General features: G+C 41.3%; 1 protein-coding gene across 1 annotated transcript in view; it reads right to left on the bottom strand.

Annotated features, from left to right (window-relative positions):
• The window catches only part of plxna2 (plexin A2), a 201,442-nt gene that overhangs the window by 86,541 nt on the left and 93,651 nt on the right, over window positions 1-21,250 (bottom strand). Inside the window, exon 5 of the mRNA XM_075475207.1 lies at window positions 9,345-9,445. Coding sequence (XP_075331322.1) covers window positions 9,345-9,445 — 101 coding nt within the window. The remainder of the gene's footprint in view (window positions 1-9,344; window positions 9,446-21,250) is intronic.

The following is a 21,250-nucleotide window of genomic DNA, read 5'->3' as shown; positions in this document are numbered from 1 at the left end:
ATAACCATCTCCCGACGAATATTTAATTCTCTGCTAAATAATGCTGCGCCTTCATCCACGGGATCGTTGTCAAAAGGACATGTCATGTTGGTGAAAAAAGTTGCCTCCTACTGTGCCTAATGGACTTCTGGAAGTAGAAGAACTCACTCTGCTGACTGAATGAATAAATGAGGAAATAAAATGGCGTGTGTGGCTGAAAAAAGGCAGAGACAGAGAGAAACTCGAGGTTCATTGAGTAAAACCTGGTCCCGACCAGGTTAGGTTCATAGAGTCTTATTACTACGGTAACTGACCGATAGGTTAAGTTACCTCTCTTTGTGAAACAGGCTGGAGTTACCCCTCTTTCTACCTCCCTTTGTGAAATGGAAAACTCTGAATTTCCCTCACTTCAGGGTTAATAAACTCAGAGTTTTCACTAAACCTGCTTTGTGAAACGGACCTCTGGTCTTAATATGAGGTAAATACTCCCTCAGATGAACAACAACACATGACATACTCCACTGTGATTATCTTTTTAACAAAAACTAAGCCAAAATGTAGAAGCTGTGTATTCGAGAACAGTTGACAAAGAGTTGACGTCCCAACAAGGTCAGACCTAGCATTGCTAGGAGAAATTACAAAAAAAAACAAGAGCTACATGTCAGACTCTAAGGGCCTCGATTAGCATGCTAAATGTTAAAGTTCATGACAGTATTGAAAAGAATGGCCTTTTTAAAGGGACGCTAGGAGAAAGCATCTTCTCTCTAAAAAGAATATGATAGCACAGCTCAGATTTGGGTTTGTTTTGAAGCCACAGGACCAGGATAGCTTGCAGTCACTGAGATGATCATGAACTCCTCTGCATACCAAAATATTCTAGAGACAAATTTGAGGCCATGTGTCCAACAGCTAAAGATTGTCTGGAATTGGGTCATGGAACATGACTGTGGTACAGCAGCAAATCTACAACAGAATGACTGAAAAAGAAAAGAATCAAGTTGTTAAAATGACCGAGTAAAAGCTCAGCCGGCAGGAGCTTTAAGAGAGATGTGCATAAACAAATGCCCTTAAACTACAATGAACTGAAGCAACATTATAATGACACATTGGAATATAGAATAGAATAGAAAAATACTTTATTCATCCCCCAGTGGATGCAATTCAAATTAGTCAAGTAGCTCAAAATTCTTACAATATTTACAATGATTGTATATTAGACAGCAACAACAATACTACTACTACTACTACTACTACTACTACTACTACTACTAATAATAATAATAATAATAATAATTAATTATTAAATAAATAAGTACATTTTGTGAAGAACATGTCAGCAGTCAGTGTTAAAAAACCTTTTGGCTGTAGGGACAAAGGACCCCCTGATATCTCAGGCGTTGTTGTTCATCTAAGAATGTATTTACTTAATTTAAGAACATAATCAGACCAGATGCTTTTTATCTAAATTATGTGCCAGTGTATCAATGTGTACTTTCTTTATATGTTCTAATTCAGTATGTACTGTTTAATATATTGTTCGGTGTATATAAAAGTACTTTCTACACTGGGATAAAGGGAGAAGACCTTGGGGTCCAGTTTGCCAATGCCTGTATCTTATTCTGTTGCTGAACAAGGTTTGAAAGAAACATAATAAACAGGTACACACAGCTATTTACAAATCCAAACTCAAACACCTTGACACACAACCCTGCAAGGGACCATGGCAAAGACGCAAGCACACTTAGATTTGCATAATAACACACAGCCCCTTGCACCTAATCCTTCACACATCCGTGGACACTCATATATACATATCCTGGCCTTGAGAACAGATTTCTGCTCTCCCGTGTTCAGATTTCATGATGTGCTTTCTTTTCTAGTTGTAGGAAGTAATCTATAAAGCTAAAGTATCCCTGGCGTATCAAATTTGGTTGCATATGGTCGGCTTTTTTTAAGCAACACATACCTGTGCCAGCACTTCGCCTTCTCAGTATGGTAAGTGGAATAATTAGCATAGCAGACACACATATATACAAAACATATTTTCACACTTCTCTTTGTCTTCTTGTGTTTTGTGGGAAAGTTTTAACCCACAACCAGCCTATTTAAACTGGTAGGACCGCACATTTTAGTCCCTACAATGCAGTCGGACCCTAAAAGTGTAATGGGCTCACTGCTTTCCTGACCCTTGAGTATAGTAAAACAAGCAAAGGCACACACAACCTCTTTCCCTCTGTGTTTCACCATGATTCATTGCCTTGAGCATTTGTTTCTCACTGTTGTGTCCCTAAAGTCTGAGAGTATCTATTCAAATGCAGAGCACAACAGGAAATAGGGAAAGAATAAGAGTTGGCATATGAAGGCGCAGCTTAAAAAGCTAACCTTTTGTCAGGAAACAAACCAACTACTTTAATTCATTGTTCTCATCCTGTGACTGATTTTTGTCAATGCAGGACAGAGAACACAGCAAGACCACAACCCATTCACTGCATCTGGAATGTCCTATCGTATTTAGCTGTAGTGTAAACTAAGTCAGGTCATATACACACCCACTAAGCACTTAATTCACACGTATACACACATACAGGATTTGTGCAAACCTGAAGAATCAGTCTTTTAAAACTACAAAGTGAGGGATCGAGACGGGAAAGAAAGGAAAGATTTAGGAAGACCATTGCTCAGTTTTCTGACTCAAGCTGTAGCTCTCTTGCTGGCTGAGCAGAGACAAAAAGAAAGACAGAGATGGGAGCATCTAAAAAAAAAAAATAAAATAAAATAAAATCAGTGAATAAGCATTACATACTGACACACTGGGCTTTTAGGGTCATTAACTGTATAATATGTAGCCTGCCCACATATACTGTACGTACTGGTGCAGTATACAAGCTCTATGTGCAGGGAATCTATGGAAATATTGATAGACCTGCATGTTTGTGATCAATATCTCATTAGGCACAATTGCTAAGATGGATGCAGCCTCCCTCTGACTGCTAACTGAGGCTGTAGCTGACGAGCGGGCCATTAGACACACAGGCCGACATTTACAATGGACTGAAGCAGCCATTTTCACTGCTGGACTAATTGTTGTTGCCATTGGTTAATTAGAGGGGATTTTATGTTTGTTGTTTGATGCCATTCGTACTGTAGCACAGTGATGAACATGCTCGATATAGCAGTCAAGAAACAAGCTGTATTTTCTATTATAACTATAAGAATGAATATAAACAAAAGGATGGCTCAGACTAAAGGTCAGTGAGTGATCTTTAGGAAGCATGTGTATGTAACAGCAAGAATGACTAAATTGAATCTTAGTCCTTGCATTCAATAGAACATTTAGAACTCTGTGCCGTGTGTCCACCAGTTTGTTGTGACCATGCAGACACGTCTCGGCATCTTCACTGGCTCCCTGTCTGTTTCTGGATTGAGTTTATGATTTTATTGCTTACTTTTAAAGTTTTAAATGGATTGGCACCATCTTATTTGTCAGATCTTCTCAACATCCACACCCCTGTAAGAACACTGAGGTAGACCAGCCAGTTTCTTTAAAGATGGTGGAGGTGATCGAGCTTTTGAAGCAGCTGCTCCACATCTGTGAAACAGTTTACCTTTCCATATATGCACCGCTCAGACTGTAGATATATTTAAATAATTGCTTAAGTGTCACTTCTTCTCTTTTGACCTAAGTATAGAGTATGACACCTGAATTGATATTTTGTATTTATATCTTATCGTGCTTCCATCCTCTTTTTCATCTCCTTTTTATTCTCCTTTTTGTTTTTAAATTTATCAACAAATGGACTTTTTGTAGATTACTAAAAGTAATTAGCCAAAAAAGTTAAAGATCAGGTCATGGGTTTGGGTTGGTTTTCCCTGTTTTTTTCTTTTTTTTTTTTTTTAATCACAAGCCATCAGTGACCTACAGGATATAATATTATCTAACCAAGATTGCTAAGCCAACCATTTGACAATGTTGCATGGATTTGTAAAAAGTTGCCAACTATGCTAAGCTGGCTGTTAGTGAAACACATCTGAGCAGTCTGACACTCTGCTATAATACAGTATCACAGCACGGTATTGATATGCTATTCTGCTCAAAGCATCCCTCAGATGCTGACTCTGTTGGGGCCTTTTACATCAATAGCACTTAGCTGTCATCCTCCCAACAAATGAGCACACGCTGATCAGGATTCTTTATGCACATATTACATAATGACAACACATCATCGTGTGCTCATGATACATTACTTAGAGAAACTCGCTTTATTGGTTATCTGCCGACCTCGGCACTTGAGCGCTCTTGGACACAAGTCAGATTATTCCCGACAAATCTCAAGGAAACCACTCGTCCTCACCCGCAAAGCAGGAGTGAGCTGAGAGCACGGAGACAGAACAGTGATGTGGGACATTCTGAGATAGAAAAGCTGCTTTTGGGCATGATTAGACAGCTAATCCAATAGTGAAGCGATGCAGAGCTACGGGAGAGAAAGAAAGAGAGGGGGAAGCATCAGCCATGTTTTTGGATTGTGGTCAGACGCAGGCTGAACTACCCATTCACACGACTGCGGCTGAAGAGCGCTCGAGATGATGAGCTCCCTTTGAGCTGCAATCGAAATGCTGCTCGGTTTTGTGGGCCGATGAGTGTGCTGCATCAAACACTCTCCCTCTCTCATTCTTTTCTCCTCATTCTTACCCCCCCCCCCTCTCTCTCATTCTTCATGCATTCAGTGGATGCCTAGCAGCTGCTGGTAATTAAAGGACTTTGGAGGCTCAAACCGCGCTGAATTAGAGAGGGAGAAGAAAAGAAGTAGAAAAACAGAGAAAACAGAGATGCCAATCCCGGTCAGCTCGCTGCCTTTCTCTCCCTCAGCAACAGTCTCTCATCCTCACCGTCTCAAACCAAACTGATGTCCTTCCCTGTTCTTAATTAGCCACCTCAGAATGCTGCACCTCTGTGAATGCACACACGCAGACATAAAGAAAGGGACTAAGGGACACGAGGTTTGGAGGAGAAGAACAGAGGATGGATATTGTGGATGGCAGCTGCAGAAGGAGGGAAGAAGGTGATCAAAGAGAGGGGTGTTTATGTGCGGCAAGCCAACCATCTCTGGAGTGTGGAAGAGCCAATTCCAGAGGGGGGGGAAATGTCAAAATAGGAGACAGTGAAACAGTGAGCCCCGCTGAGTTGAGAGGGGATGAGATGAGTGGCATAGTTTAGATATGAGCGGTGCTGAGAGGGGTTTTGAGGGAGGTGCAAAATTGGGAAACAGGGAAAGATAATTTCATAAAATAAACAATGGCCCAGGGATGGGTGATGGAGAATAGAGAAAATGGAGGGAAAAGGGAGTAGAAGGAAGCAGTAGTGATCACAGCTGTGGATGGCACAGCGGCTGACAAGAAATGTAATTCTGGGTAAGTGGGATGTGGGGAGCTCTTCACAAGAAGGATGCAGCTGCTTTTTTTTTTTCCCAGCAGCATTTGACAGATACATCCTTCTATTCTTGATTATATTGTACATTCATGCAGTCTTATGACATCGATTTCCCACACTCATTCAAGATCTTTCCCACATCTCATTTACACTTACTTTTTATTGGACAATATTATTGTCTTAGAGGAAATAACAAAAAACAATACCATCAAAGGGAAATTAACCTTTAATTCCTAGTTGGATTGAACTGGATTATACGAAAAGAAAACATTAAATATAGTCTGAATAAGTAAAAAGCAAACAGAAGAATCCTAAGCCTTAAAAACACGTCGAAGCATTTTTCCATAATAATGAAAGCCCTGCTGTTAGTTGTAACACAATTAAACATTATGAGCCACACTGAGGTCAGCTGATTTATTCAGGTCAAGTTTGGATATTAGATAAGTTGATTATGTATGCCTGTAATACACTTAGATAGTTTGGACTTTTCATTACAGAACAAATGACAGATGAGGAAGATATTTATAGCCAATGCCACTTGATCAATGCATAAGCATTTAGTGCGTGTGCAACTGGAGTGAAGATGTCATTGTTGAGGGCATATCATTACACCACTCTATACCGCATACTTGAGATCAAATTACAGGAAAGCTACCCGAGAGACTTACTTATAATGATGCCGAGAATATTACTGAAGAAAGTGAGACGGTACAGTGCAAGTCAAATGTTGGTGGCCACAGGAGTCAGTAAATTTCTGTCTTAAAATAATTTATGTTAGAAATGTATCTGTATTTCATTTTTAGTCACAGAAAATGAACTATTTTGGACTATGTAATGACCAAGGCAGTGCTATATGACAAGAAATAAAACAACAACTTATCTGGTCCTTACCAGGTCTTAAAAATTAATTAAATACAACCTCAAATGAACAACAACACATTACATATTACACTGTGGTTATAAATTTGAGGAAAAAAAAGCCAAAATGCAGAAGCAGTGTGTGAAAAATGAAAGACACCCAGTGATTCAATTGCTTATAGAACGGACTTTGGCAGAAACATCTAAAGTGTGTGATGTTATTGTGTCAAATCATTCTGGAGGAATTTTGGGTTCATGGAGTTCATGGTGGACTCAATGACTGGAAGGCATGCAGGTCCTGTGGCTCGAAAACAAGCCCAAATCATCAGCCCTCCACCACAGTGCTTGACAGTTGGTATGAGGTGTTTGTACTGATATGCTGTGTTTTGTTTCCTGGTGCTGTGCATTATGACCAAACCTCTCCACTTTGGTCTGTCCAAAGAGCATTGTTCCAGTAGTCTAGTGATTTGTTCAGATTCAGACGCACAAACCTAAGCTATGAGGCACTGAGGCTGTACTTAGCCTTTTTCACACACTGCTTCAGCATTTTGGCTTTATTTGGTGAAATAAAAAATTAGACATTGTAATATGTCATATGTTGTTGATCCTCTGAGGCTGCATTTACCTGTTACTTGTGTTGCGTCCTGATACGCCATAAAACCTTCATACTTCAGTGAGTGAATTATTTTTCACATGACTGTTCATATTTAAAGATATGCTTCTTTTGCATGTATTTGTAAAGTAATTTACTTCAAGTAATGCCTAGTTTTTTTCCCCCAGACCTTAGATCTGTAATGATCCGTGTATGATTACATCTTTAATCTTAAATTCTCTTTGCAATATTGTTGCACATATGGTGGCAGTTGTTGACTGTTTTTACTGTTTTAAATGCTTTTTATATGCTGACTAAAAAATACAAAAAAACCCAACTTGTTTCGAACCAGCTGCTGTACTGACAGAGGCACATAATTGCAAGCGGCAGCATAACATCACAAATACTTTCATATGTAAATGTAAATGTATTTTTTTTCTACAGCCCTTTACAGACAATCCTTATGATGTACCAAAGTGCTTTACAACAGGTAATAAATAAAGAGAAGAATAAGTAAAAACAAATAAAAACAACAAAAGAACAGTGAAAGCAATAAAATACAAAAAGCAAAATCAAATAAGATAAAATAAAATAAGATAAAAGTGTCATCATACTACTGGGTATTAAAAGCAATCCCTAATAAGTAGGTTTTTAGCCTAGATTTGAAGAGGCTCAGGTTACATATGTCTGTAAGTGGCTGGCTGAGGCACTGCATCTATAGGTATATGTATATTAAGTGTTTATTTATCTTTTTAAAATGATAACTTTCCCACCTTTGCTAAAAGTAAGAAGTCTTTTTCTCAGTATTTATGTTAATTTATTCTTGCATTTCCACATGTTTATTATGTGTGTGTTGAAAATGGAATCAAAACAGACACTTCAAAGCACAACTGTTGCAGAGACGGAGGCTCTTTCGGATATTTGTGGGCGTAACCATCTGGAGATCCACAAGAGCAGCAGTGAGAAGAGCTACCTACTCCTCCAGTAACTTTCTTTCCTTGGAGCAGTAATTCAGCCAGAGCTGACAGGGGTCCTGCCACACTTGGTGCAGGGTCAGGAAAGAGAAAGGGGGATTAGGACCAGAGACAGGTGGCACAAAGGTTCCTGGCATTGAGCGAACAGATGGTTGATCTAACAGAAATCAGGCTGCTGACCTTTTCTCCCTACAGTACAGTCCACACAAGTGTTTATCCATGTACACAAAAATCGACCCCATGTGGACTCATTCATGCACACACCCATTCGGACGTCATGCCCCTCACATATACTTGAGAAAGTATTCACATCACGCAGATGTTTCCTTGTCACAGCAGCTTTTAGCACAACAGCTCCAAAACCCATTCATATGGGCATCAACGCCTTTTACTTGGTATGATTTAAACTCCTACCAAGCTGAATTATTCCAGTCCCCACCACACCTACACAAAAGCCTGTGATTAACAGCCTAGCACTGAGGCTCATGTTGTGGTAAATGATCCCTGTGTGAAGGCACGCAGACTGCAGGGAGCACCCGGCTTTAGTCAGCCCCTCCTGCTCTCATGCAGGCACATGCTGAATTACCTTGTCGCTTGGCAATTATTAGTCCTGTTCCTGCTTTGGAGTGATGTAAATTACTTTAAGTGCATTTTGCTGGGGCCGCCATCACGATAATGATAATTGCAGCGGCGCTCTGACACACACAAATATTCAGCTATGCCTTTAGACAGAGGATCTGCATTTTGGAGGGGCAATAAGCAAGGAATTCGAGACATAACAACTAAGAAAAGCTCAGACTGGTGACAGATTGTGTGTACTTAAGGGACAAAAAGGGAGCTAGAGACAGAGCAGACTGTCTTTCAGCTTTTTCTTGTTTTGTTCTGTATTCATCTCCCTTCCCCTTTTCAAGCATTCCATCAAACTGCAGTTCTGTCGATTCCATCTACAGACAAATATTACAATGAATGACTCATACGAAATAGATATTAGATATATCAAGCATCTGCTTCAGTTTTTGCTGTTTTGCCCCCCCCCCCCAGTCTGGCTTTCGAGAAGTTAGTTCTCTTGCAGTAATTGTTCAGCCCCAGCAGGTGTCACTCATAGCTTCTACGCTTATTCTTGGGGTGGAAGGTCCCCAAAAACTTCTGATAGTACAGCCACAGCAGATTCAGAGCACATCCATTAAACATACAAACGGCACAGCTAAATGAGTATATGACTGCTTTAGCTTTTTAATTTCCAGTATATTTACTAAATTGTATAATTTCCTGGAAGTATCAAGTCATGTCAGATCACTATGGCTGCTGCAAGAAGTTCTAAACCAGCTCTGCACCTCTGAGGCACGGCTTTCCATTTGCAGGCAGAAGCTGTCTCCTTTCCTCAAACTCTGTTTCATTTGAGATCATCGTTGGGAAAAGTAACCTGTATGCCTTTCCATTTTGGGAGATGTCAAACAAAATCTGTATGAAAAGGGCCTATAAAGAGATATGATGGGGACTGAGGGATACTCACATATTATGCAGGACACACCAGCCGCAGTGGGGGTCCCCAGAGCTCAGACACTCTCCGCAGGTCCCGTACTGCTCACATGACTCAATGGGAACTTGGGTAACCTGCAAGCACGATAAGGTCACAGTGATGCATCAAAAAGACATTTATCAACCTTTCCATATTTCTAAAACAAAAATACGGATAAATAATCTGTGTTACAATCCTGTTTTTAATTCTTGATAAAAAAAGAATCCTTTTTTTTTTTTTATTTAAGCACACATAGAGCACACTTAAGCACATATAGAGGTTCCCCAACCGCACAGACAACGGTTGTCTTTATCTAATGGCATAAAAACAGCTGTGAGCAGCTGGGATCAGTTGGCTGGAGAAGGCTGTTTCTTTGCCATCAATGGGCTTCTGTCTGCCCCGGGGCACCTGTCCATCTCGGCAGAGCCTGTGCAAACACACCTACACATGGGCGAGTTGTGACAGATGTAGCGACTTGATTACAAAAAACTTCAAACGTGTCAGGAGCTAGCATCAAGATCAACTTTAGATAAGTGTCCAACTATAGTGCGAGACAAACGAGCAACAACAAAAAAGTGTAAATCAATGGAGGCTAGAAATATTTCTTCACAATAAAACATGTCAACAGAGATACATTTACCCCAGCACAAAATGTTTTCCTGGGGTTAGACTGATAAAAACCATTAACTGATGTTTATAAAACAGAAAACTAAAAACTCCAACATTCTTTTGCTTTTACGTTTGCTAACTGGTATCATTTTGGTATTTCTGCATACAAGGATAAGAGAACATCCATTGAACGTGGCACAGAGGCTGACTGGTTTATGCGCTGGACCAGCACAATTATCATTCAGGGCTGAAGATATGACTCCTTGTAGTTTTTGAGACACAGACATTTTTAAGGCTTCAGTTACAAGATGTTTTCTAAATCTCCATAAAGCCAACTGAAAATACAGGTTCCCCTGCCACATTTAGACACAAAAATAACCGTCTTTGTGTACTTGAATGTTAATAGGTTATAAGGTTCCGAAACATGCAAATAAAGACTAACGTCATATTTAAATCAGTAAAACGTACTTAAAACCATATGGGTAATCACTTTCACCTCTTTCAGAGCAAAGCAAATATGCTCCACATCCCCTGTCCCCAACCCCGCTAACACGCGTTACTGCCGGACAACAATAATTTCAATAAAGAACAAACAAATATCCTTGAGCTTATTCTATGAACTTGTGTCTCTGACATCATACTTGCACAAAAGCCTAGTTCCAGATTTCTTTACTGAGTGTGAAAACAACCTGACAGAGAAGCAGAGAGGAACAAGCCTCTAGCACACATCACCTCTGCTAACCAAACACTGAGTGTGAGTCAGCTGAGTGATGCCCAATCTGGGTCTATTTTCAGCTGCTACATAACATGTACTCATCCCTCAATTGTCTTGCATATATACAGTATGAGTGTGTGTTCATCTAGGCGTGTCTCTGTCTGTGCTTAGTCTCTTTTTCTGCCAGACATGGTTCTCCTGGCTCGCATGGCCCTCAGTCTGTTTGTTCATCACAGAAGTCTGTGGACCCAGATGTCAGTTTGTGTGTGTGTGTGTGTGTGTGTGTTTGTATGTCTGTCTGTCTGTCTTCAAATGTCCCACGGGACCGCCGTTCTCACACCTGCATCTCACCATCTCAGCAGGAGTAGCTGTACACACAAAGCTACAAAAACACCACCAGGGCAAAGTAGATTAACAAAGGCACGAGAAAAGCTCGGCCTGACGCAGATTAATTTTCGGATCTGTGTGTCCTTTAATTTTCTAGCAGCTGCTTGTGTGATGACAGCAGACTCTGAAAGTGTGTGCAATGTTCAGATCCTGACCTCAGGCTCCGGTCAAGACTTAATAAGTGTCTCCATGGTAAAACATAGAAGATGGCATGACTGAAAAGTGCAAATCACCAAATCACACCCTTTATTTGTTTTTCTGACCCTGTGCAGATCGCCCACTGGGTGATATCGTGTGCTGTTAGCACTAAAGGGCCTAAATTAACTGTTTGCTGGGAAAAAAATATAATCAAATGTAATCAGATGTAAAATATCAACTTAAAGAAAAGCTGATAGTTAAATCTATAACTTGGCCTGCTGTTGCATTGCCTCTGAAAAGTAAGTCGTTGGCCAATTTATGAGGTCTGTATAGTTTTTCATTATTTTGCCCCCCCAAAAAAAAGCTCAATAAGCATCCACCTGCCTGCCTGGTACTAAACCCCGCGGCAACAGAAAGTCGGTCCCAGAGGACAAAGGAAGCCACTGACACCGTGGGGAGCTGACAGTTTGTGTGGCAGTTCCACCATGAACGCTCCTGTTAGATTAACCCCCTGTCACTTCAACAAACTCTATTTGTGTGCGTGTCTTGCCTAGCTTCAGGACAAACAGGTGGCACGCTGTAATGAGCTGCAGACGGGGTCACATCAGCAGCAGAAGCGGCAACTGATGACAAACAAGCCCACCAAGAACGAGATCTGACTGAGGGGACTGCAGCTCAGCCTGTGTGTGTGCGTGTGCGTGTGTGTGTGTGTGCTTGTGCATCCTAAAGCCGCTTGAGTTCTTAACCCAAAGAAACTCTTCAGATCCCTGAGAAAAAAACATGCATGAGGCTGCTGAAACTTTATAGTATAACTTTCACAGAGGCCCAGCGCCATGAAAGGGTTACAGTGTGGAGACAGCTGTCAGAGAATGGTGGGCGGAGGGGGGAGAAAGGAGGGGGTGGTCTGGGTGTCCCTTATGGAGTAGCGTCTACAGACAGGCAGACACGGAACAGTGTCAGCTGATACAGTACATACTCAACACACACACACATACACACACACACTCAAAGGTAAGGGATGGTGGTAATATGGAAGAAGCAGAACATGGTAAATACTAAAACAAAAAAGGTGCGGACTCAAAGTGTGTATATGTGTGCTGTATATATTTGTGTGCATGTGTCTCTGTGAGTGTTTTGATGTTTAGACCGGCATGGGTCAGTAGTGGAGATGAGAGTGGGGGGGATCAGAGCAGCTGTTGCCCAGCACACGCTACAGTCACTCAACACAGCAGGGCTGCACAATGAAGCCCCTTCTCCCACTGTGTGTGCGTGTGTTTGAATGCACACATGCCCAGCGCCTTAACGGATGTGCAGATTGCTGCTCCTAAGTTTTCAAGAGAGGCAAAAAAGCCTCCTATGTGATCTCATTGTCTCTCTAACTTTCTCTGTCTCTGCTTCCCAAGAATCCATACCAACCCAAAGCTGACGGGAGGGGAGCTGAGCATTGTCAGTAAGAGGTGCTGAGAGGTACTTAAATGAATGCTAATAAAATTCCAGCTTAAGATGACCTTAGCGGGGGGTTATTCAACCAGAAGCTACAGTGGAGTCGAATACTGAAGAGACCTGGGTGACGGAGTGACAGCTGAGGGTTGAAACAGCTTCCTCTCTTATATAGTTCTTCTGTTGAAAAGGCTTCACATTTCATTATTATAGCCAAGCCTTCAATAATGAAGGAGTATTCCTTTTTTTCTTTACTGAAATGTATAGACAGGCATTTAGAAGGAGGTATAAATGTCCAGCCTTCATCATAAGCACACTGACAGGCAAGACTTTTCTGTCAAATTCAAAAATCCAGTGCAAAAGACTTGATCAACCCCTCATTTTTTTACGTTTTGCTTTTGATCTTTCAAAGTGGTCTTGATCATTTATAGTTCTCCCAGCTTTTTGAAGGTCTTTGAAAGTTTTTCTTTGGACATTTGCTGCTTTTTCCCTAATTCAGTCCAGTGGTGGTATCTGACCATTTTTGTCAGGCGAATGTGTTTTTTTTTGTTTGTTCAACCATTTGACACTGACCCATAAGTAATCATGAAAAAATAAATAAACAACAATAACTAAATAAAATAAACAACAAAGATATCACAGTTTGAGAGATATAAAATAGTATTTTTGCACCAACAAGTGGATTCCCAAAGAGCGCTTAGCTGAAAGTTTGTCATATCTCAGCGAGGTGTGCTGTAATTTCTTTAAAGAAAATTAGGAAACTGGACAAGGACAAAAGAGGAAGTTACAGACCTAAAAAGAAACTATCTATAGCAGATTAACAGTATCTGAAAGTGATGTCCTTAAGAAATACAAAAAAAGACCTGAAACAAGACCTGAGAGATGTATCTGGCCATTCAATTGGTATATCTACTGTTGTAGATGAAGCCTCATCAGAAATGCTCCCCATGGAAGGGTGGCTGTCAAGAAGTCATTCTTAAGGAAGAGAAACAGGGAGAAAAGGCTGAGCTGTGCCAAATGACACAAGAAGTGGACTGAAAATCAGTGGCAACAGGTCTTATGGAGGGATGAATCCACCCAATCCGCCCGGACCTCAACATTATTGAAGCAGTGTGGGATCATCTGGACAGAGAACAGAACAAAAGGCAGCCGACAACTAATGCTTTGGAACGTCGTGGCGAACTATTCCCCGAAGACTACTTAAAGAAATGACAAGAAAGCTTGTCTAAGAGGGTTCAGGCTGTGTTGAAGAATGAATTTGGCTATCGGAAATATTGACTTTCAAGCTTATTAGAATTGATGAAACTCTGTTTTTGCCTGTATTTCCATTCATGTTTATGCACATTGAACTATGCTATTGCATACTGTTTTCCAGGCAACATATAAATAATTGAGGGGAAGCTCAAGTCTTGCAAAGTATTGTTCTTCACAAAATGACCCTGCAGCAGTTGACAGAAAGGTATATTCTCGTCTTTAAAGTTACATATATCTTTAATGTTATTGCTTCTTGCTGCCATCTGGAGGCAGCAGCTATGTGACCCTTATGTGACCCTGCTTTGCAATATAAATCATGAACCTAGTCTCTTTTAGTTGAAAGCGAGGAGATATAATTGCCTTTCTAGTATTTAGAAAAATGACCCAAAGACAATAATCCAACTGCACATATGCACCTTAAAAATGGTGTCTGCATCTAATTTTTAGCACCATATTTAAGGGGAGAAGAGCACGACAGAGCGTGACAATATATGTGCATTACGGTGCTGCAAGAACACTTTCATCTGTTCCAGTGTCTCTTTCTGAATGGTGTCTGCCTTTCAGCTCCTCTGCCCCTGCTGCCCTGAGACCGGGCCGTGCTCACTGCATCTCTTTGAAAAATGGGGGCACAAGGGAGCGAAGTTGGGAGAGAAGATGGAAAAGGACAGACGCAGAAAAAAACAAAGTTATAAAGGAAGATAGAGCAGAATGGAAACGGCCCATTGCCTCAAGTTCTGATGGGACCCACTCCATGTGTTGCCAGATGTGGCTCACCGAGCAGAGCGAAAGAGAAAGCGACAGAATGACAAAAAATCCCACCATCACCAGTAATGGAGAGGAAGCTATTTTGCACGCTGTTGTCAAGGCAACAGCCCAGGTTCTGACCTCAGGAACACCCCCACATCTCCCACCACAATCAGGATCCCTCCACCTTTCAAAACCTCGAGCTGTGCATGGTAAACAGCTGGCACCTCTGGGACTCCCTGCCATCTACACCTCCTTTTTAAACACGTACAAACACACACACACACACACACACACACACACACACACACACACACACACTGGAGGCTCCCCTACACCCTATCCATTTTTAATGAGTGTAAGCCAGGCTACCACGTCACTGGAATGAGACACATCGATCATGAACACAATACTCATTCCAGCGGAGAGGAAGAGGGAAAGCATGGGAGGAAGGAATGTGAGTTTGTGTGCGTGTGTGTTTCAGCTGGACTAACGACAAAGGCACAAAAGCAGAGCAAATACTTGCTTCTGAATGAATGAAAACCAATGAAATGTACAGGCCCCCGAGTCTTTCACTCCCACAGTGACCCTGCAGCCACTGTTTCTTGCATTAAGGCTACCAACACAAGGATGTCTGAAGCTTTCTCCCGGCACGTCGCCCTTTAATCTGCTCTGGTAATCAAAATGAGGCTGCTCCTCAGGACAACAGCCACATATCCATCATATTTTTCTCACTCTCTCCTACTCCTCCTTCTTCTCCTCTTCTTTTCCTCAACTCAAAAATCCATCCGCCGTACTCACTGCTCTATAGTGCTGAGAAAAGAATCATCTGTGCATCCAAAAAAATGCCTCCCCTCCGACATTGGTTCACTTGTTTTGGAGGAGTTTTTTTAAGATGGAAGATTAAGAGAAATTACTTTTCAAGGTGTTTCCCCCAATCTGAGACCGAGTTCAGTCAGTTGTTCAACAACAACAACAACAATCATCAATATCCATCCTAAATCTGTCTGGCCCTGGAAAAGAGAGGTGAGAGGTTTTGTTGAAGTGTTGTGGCTCGCCTAAGGATAATTATGCCCCAAGACTCGCACCAATTACACCCGTTTTGATTAAGGACAGAACTGGGGCATGGTCATGATTACTGGGGGTGTGCGGGTGTTGATCTTTTGGGTGCCCTGAGTTGAATGTGCAAAGACACCGCAACAGCTGAGAGCTCTAAGGGTCTAAAAAATACATTCTAGGAGCAAATATGCTACAGCAATTATTGCAGCTTCATGTGCATTTAATGGCGACACACGATCCTCATTGTGTAGATAAAAAAAACCTACAACCTTTATCCTCTGGAGACATGACGTTTCACTCTGTTCTGCGCTCAGTGCTGAAAGGAACTGCTCTTAGAATGCTTGTTTTTGTTGTTGCTCTTGTTACAGATGTCAGAGGGCTCCCTCACAAGTTATTTGAGGGAAACAAGTTTTGTGTAGGAAAACAGAATATTGATTTTCTTCCCCTGCATAACATTTATTACAGGACTGTCTAATGCAGGCTATGTTCAGGATACAGGGAGATAAGCAGAATTCAATGAAAGATGCGCAGAGGTTTGTGTTTTAGAGCCTTTCCTGAAGGTCAGGTCTTTTTAAACTGGGTGGCTTTTAGAATAACTGATTTTGAAGTAGAGGAAATAGGATTCAAGGGAGATATTACTTGCTGATTTCCAGAGGCCAAACATGAGAGAGGAAATAAAAAAGGCTGGCGCGAAATTAATTAATACAGCTTCCCTCACACAAACAGTCATCTCACATCATAGGTGCGAGAACATGTGCTTTAACCATTATTGTCACAGCCAGATTCTCAGTATATATATATTCTTTTATTTATCATTCTTTATTAACCCACTCAAAAGACAGTCATGGCAACTCAAACACATTCTTTTTGCTTATTGGATTTAGCCTGAGCTGCTAGATTTGGGTCAATTGAAAACATCTAGACACTGTAGTGCCATAAGACTGGATTTAAAGACAGAATAAATAAAGATGGGGAAAGAAAAGCATGGCACAAGTCAGAGGGAGGCAATGCAAACATAACAACCCCACATCACAGCCTCACTAACTCCTTCTGAAATGATACAAGGCTAAGGTGGATATTAAGGTAAAATGGATTACTTTCCAAATCCCCACTTGGACTCCTCAAACTCACCCACCCAACCACCACAAACCCATACAAAGCCTTCGGTTCCAGCCAGCACTGGTCCCTGGCAGCTCATCAGAAGTAGCAGACTGGTAAGAGACAAACTGCCAGGCAGGAAAAAAGGGGGGGATCAGGTCAAGCATGCGCCTTCTGACCGAAGTTTGAACTCTGAAGCTTAGAGGCCATTCAGCGTATGTGATATAAAGTGTATATGAAGTCATATAAAGTGCATGAAAAAAGATGCCATAATTAATAATGTAATCACTATATTGACCTTTGTACAGGCTGTACTATTACTGTGTGAAAAAAGTCTTGAGCCACCCCTGATTTCTTTTTATTTATTCATTTAGCTTCGAAGGAGTGAAACTTTTCTCTGATATCTGACAGTATTCTTGACCAATAGTTCTGCAGGCTTTCTGAATGTCTTTCGAAGTTCTTCTTTGGACATTGGCCACTTTTGACACATGTGTTTGCTTTGCCTTTAAACACAAACCAATTAATCATTCAGGCATAAAAAAGGCTTCTAACTCTGGAGATGGACCAGAGTTGTGTCTACACATTACATGACTGCTTAGCAAAGGACTGATTTTGAATTGTGTCCTTAAGAATTTTGCCATTAGCCCGTCATAAAGACACATCGATTGTTCAAAATATCTTTAGAGGCATCCACAAAACGTGCCAAAGATAACATAGTTTGACAGACAGGAAATAGTATTTTATAGTATAGTTGATTCCCAAACAGCATTGAGCTAAAAACTTGGTATATCTCAGCATGGTGTGTAGTGTGTTCTTGAAAGATTTGATGAAACTGGACAAGTGGAGGACAAAAAAAAAAGTGGTAGTTCTAAAAAATATATATATATACCGCAGATGAACAGTACCTGAAAGTTAAGAAACTGGAAAAAGTCCACCAAACACTTGACATTGCATCTTAGAGATGAATCTGACCATTCAGTTGATCCATCCGCTGTTGGTCGAAGCCTCACCAGAAATTGTCTCCATGAAAGGGTGGCTGTCAAGAAGCCATTCTTTTACACAATACTGTCCATTTTTTTGCACTCCAAAAGCATCAAATCCCTTTTTTCTTATGGACATGCATACAAATGCAGGTCGTACACAACAGACATGCTTGTGCAAACATGGCATTGAATTTCAGCATTTGTTCCCTGGAGTGATGGCCAGCTGTATGGATTAAAGACAAATTGGGGCAGCAAGCAATATGGAGAAGATGGAGCTGTCTCCTAATCTCTGTTTATTATGTGTGTTTGTGAGTGTGTGTTTTAGACATCCCAGGCTTAAGGAATAGAGGGAGGAGTCACAGAGGGTTGTGACGCAGTAGAGGGAATGTGAGTGCAGAAGTAATGGAGTGAGGGAATTGACCAGCGAGGAGGATGAAAAATCCAAGCAGTCAATACAGCGAGGAGTGTATCAATTATGTATGGCTTCAATCGTCTTTTTGGTAAGGGAGAGGAGGGTATGAGGTCAGACTATGTTTGTGTGTATTTTGGAGTGTGCTCCCACTGTGCTTTTGTATATACTGTAGATCACTGACACCTTTGGTACTTCAAAATGCCCACCACACTGTTAAAAAACTAACATAAAAAATAAGCATGGCGAGACATCCGATTTTCAGCCACTCCTCGCTGTCTCTCTTTTTGCATTTTTTACTGTCAATAGCCTAACTTAAAGATTTGAAAAGAAAAACATGTTTTTTTATTTATGTATGACTTCACAGCTTCACTTAAAGTAAAATCACAATGTCAAGTACTGCTAATGATACCTTCATACCCTCTATTACCTTTCAAGATACCATATGACCCTTCATTTACAAGCTAAAGATGTTAAATCGGATACTGACGATATGATCTGAAAATCTCGGGCTCTTTTTCCGACCCTTTCTCGCCTTTCTTTTTCACTTATCTCGCCATCTTTGTCCTCTCTCTTTTTCCCCCTTCTGAGCTGACTCCACCACACTCCCCTGTTTGCTCTCCTTTGCGAGCCTCTTTGGTCTGTAATTCAGTCAGGAGGCTAAAAGGAGGAAACTGCATCCGAGCTGCCTGTCCACTTTGAACTCTCAGCCACCCACCCTCTACCCTGCTTGCTCACTTGCGACTGGTTTAAAGGTTTACACTGACATTTAAGAGATGAACACAAGGAGCTGCGATAGTGCCTGCGAGAGTTTGTGAATGTGTATGTGGGCACTCAGGTTTCACAAAAAAAGACACTGATATATGAAGTACCATGACAATAGACCATGGTTTAGTATACTTTAAATGGATTTAACTCTATTTAAAGAACGCAGCTCCATAAATGGCCCTTTTCCTTAGTACTCCAGTGAAGGCAAAGCAATGCATGTCTGTGTATCTTATTACTTTGCAGAAGTGCGTCACTTCCAGGAGGCCCAAGAACCATAATTCTGCATTATATTGCAAATAAAGCCTTTGCATTTAGGAGTTTTGTCAAAAACAGGCAACTTTTCTGCGATGCCAAGGTAATAAAAGGGAACGTTTTTTTTTCTGCTTCTACCATAGGAAATAATTCCAAACTAATGGTATAAGGTGTGGAAAAGCAGCCCCTTCAACTACATGTGTGTTGTTTTTCTGCATGCATTCAAATGTGCCTTTTTGACTGATTTTCTTGTCTTGTCAATCCACCGACCTCAGCCTATTTCTACCCACCTGTCTGGACTGCCTGTCTATGTGACAGCCCTCAATGTTTGTCGCTTCACTGTACCTCTTTGTCTTTCGATCCTTCTCTGCTCCGTCTTTGTCCAACTTGTCTGAGTGTCTCTCAGCGGGATCTCAGGCTGTCGATGCAGCCAGTAATGAGGTGTATGCTTCAGTCAGCAAGTGAGGAGTTAATAAGGAAGCAGCAGAGGCCATCACACATCAACAGGCATGAGCGTGCGTGTGTGTAGATGTACATGTGTGTATGGGGAGGGTGTGAAGGCGAAGGCTAGGGATCCTCCCTGGCACACTTATGGCTGTCTGTCCACCATCGGGGGTATTGATTTACAGGGGAAAAGCAGACAGAAATTAATTCTGATCCACAGAGGGACTCTGCTGTGAATGTCTGAGTGTGTTAGGTTTTTTGGGGGGAGTGTGGTAATATCATCTGTGTGTGTGAGAGAGCATGTTTGTTCTCTTTGTTTCAGTATATCTGCCAGTGTACATGATGAACATACAAATGAAGGGTTTGGATACACCCCACCGCTCTCTGAGCTGTTGCTTGTGGGTACACGTGTGTTTGAGCGATGAATGTTAGACTAGAAAGAATGAGAAGGAGAGACACATAGGGAAGGAGGTATTGATTACTAGACCCAGGGGGTACAGAACATCTAATCTAATCCAAAACTAAGTATGTGTGTGTACACACGGGGTTGAGTGTGATAGGTATACTGTATTTGCATAGATGCATGCATATGTGTGTTCTGTGCATGTCAGATGTGGAACACGCAAATTACTTTTCAGCTGGGCTTCAGTACAGATGCATTAATGAGAATCTGAGGAACTTCTGAGGCTGAAAGACCTCATCAGGTTATTACAATTGTAATAATGCCTCCGATCAATTACAGTTGGACTCCACAAGAAAAATATAGAAAAAATGAAGGTGGGGGAAACTTTTGCACTGAAGAGGAAATTATTAGATTTGCCTGTAAAGAAATTCTGTGGGGTGACAGGGAGAAAAGGAAGCGAGTGATCTCCGTCGGTGTGTCTGAAAGTGCCTGGGTGTCTTTTGTTTGGCAGAAGAGGAAAAAAAATCAACATAATGAGTCCAAACTGCCTTTGTGTCTCACTCCTCTCTCCACCCTCCGTCTCTTTCTCCCCCTCACCGCACCGTTCTCAGACAGCTGCCTCGGTGCAGCCAGATTAACTGCTCCCAGTTTGCTTTTGGAAAGTATGAATTTAATAAACATTTTACTTCCAAGGTGCTTTTGGTTACACGTTCAGTATGAACCTTGAACTGCCCAGAGAATGGGTAACGGTAGTTTTTCAAGCCTAAATCCACTGCATTCCCCGTCTGTCACTCTACGACCATATCTGTTACCACCTTATGATCCTCATGGCTCCAAATATCCGACTTAAAAGTCGGCAAGGAGGGTAATATTTCAACAGGCAGTCAGCAGACACACTGTTGAAATCACATGTCTTATCGAGCCTTTGCTTTTTCTAATATTTTTCCTCAAATATTGTATTAGAGATATGCTATCTCTGTCTGCATCTGTACAAGTCAGGATGGATAAATGTCCGTATGATTCTCACATATCTTAGGACATCCACAACAGTGAGTGTTTTGTCACAATATGGTATTTGTGAGTGTTATCACTCGCTCCTTACTATTCAGGTCTACAAAAGTTTTAAATCAAAGTCCCTCAACATCATCTAGAAGATGCCCAAAAGTAACCACAGCACAGGATCTAAGCCACACACAC

Source organism: Odontesthes bonariensis, chromosome 10 (assembly GCF_027942865.1).
Source record: "Odontesthes bonariensis isolate fOdoBon6 chromosome 10, fOdoBon6.hap1, whole genome shotgun sequence".
Classification (NCBI taxonomy): Eukaryota; Metazoa; Chordata; class Actinopteri; order Atheriniformes; family Atherinopsidae; genus Odontesthes; species Odontesthes bonariensis.
This window is presented reverse-complemented; position numbering and strand designations above follow the sequence as displayed.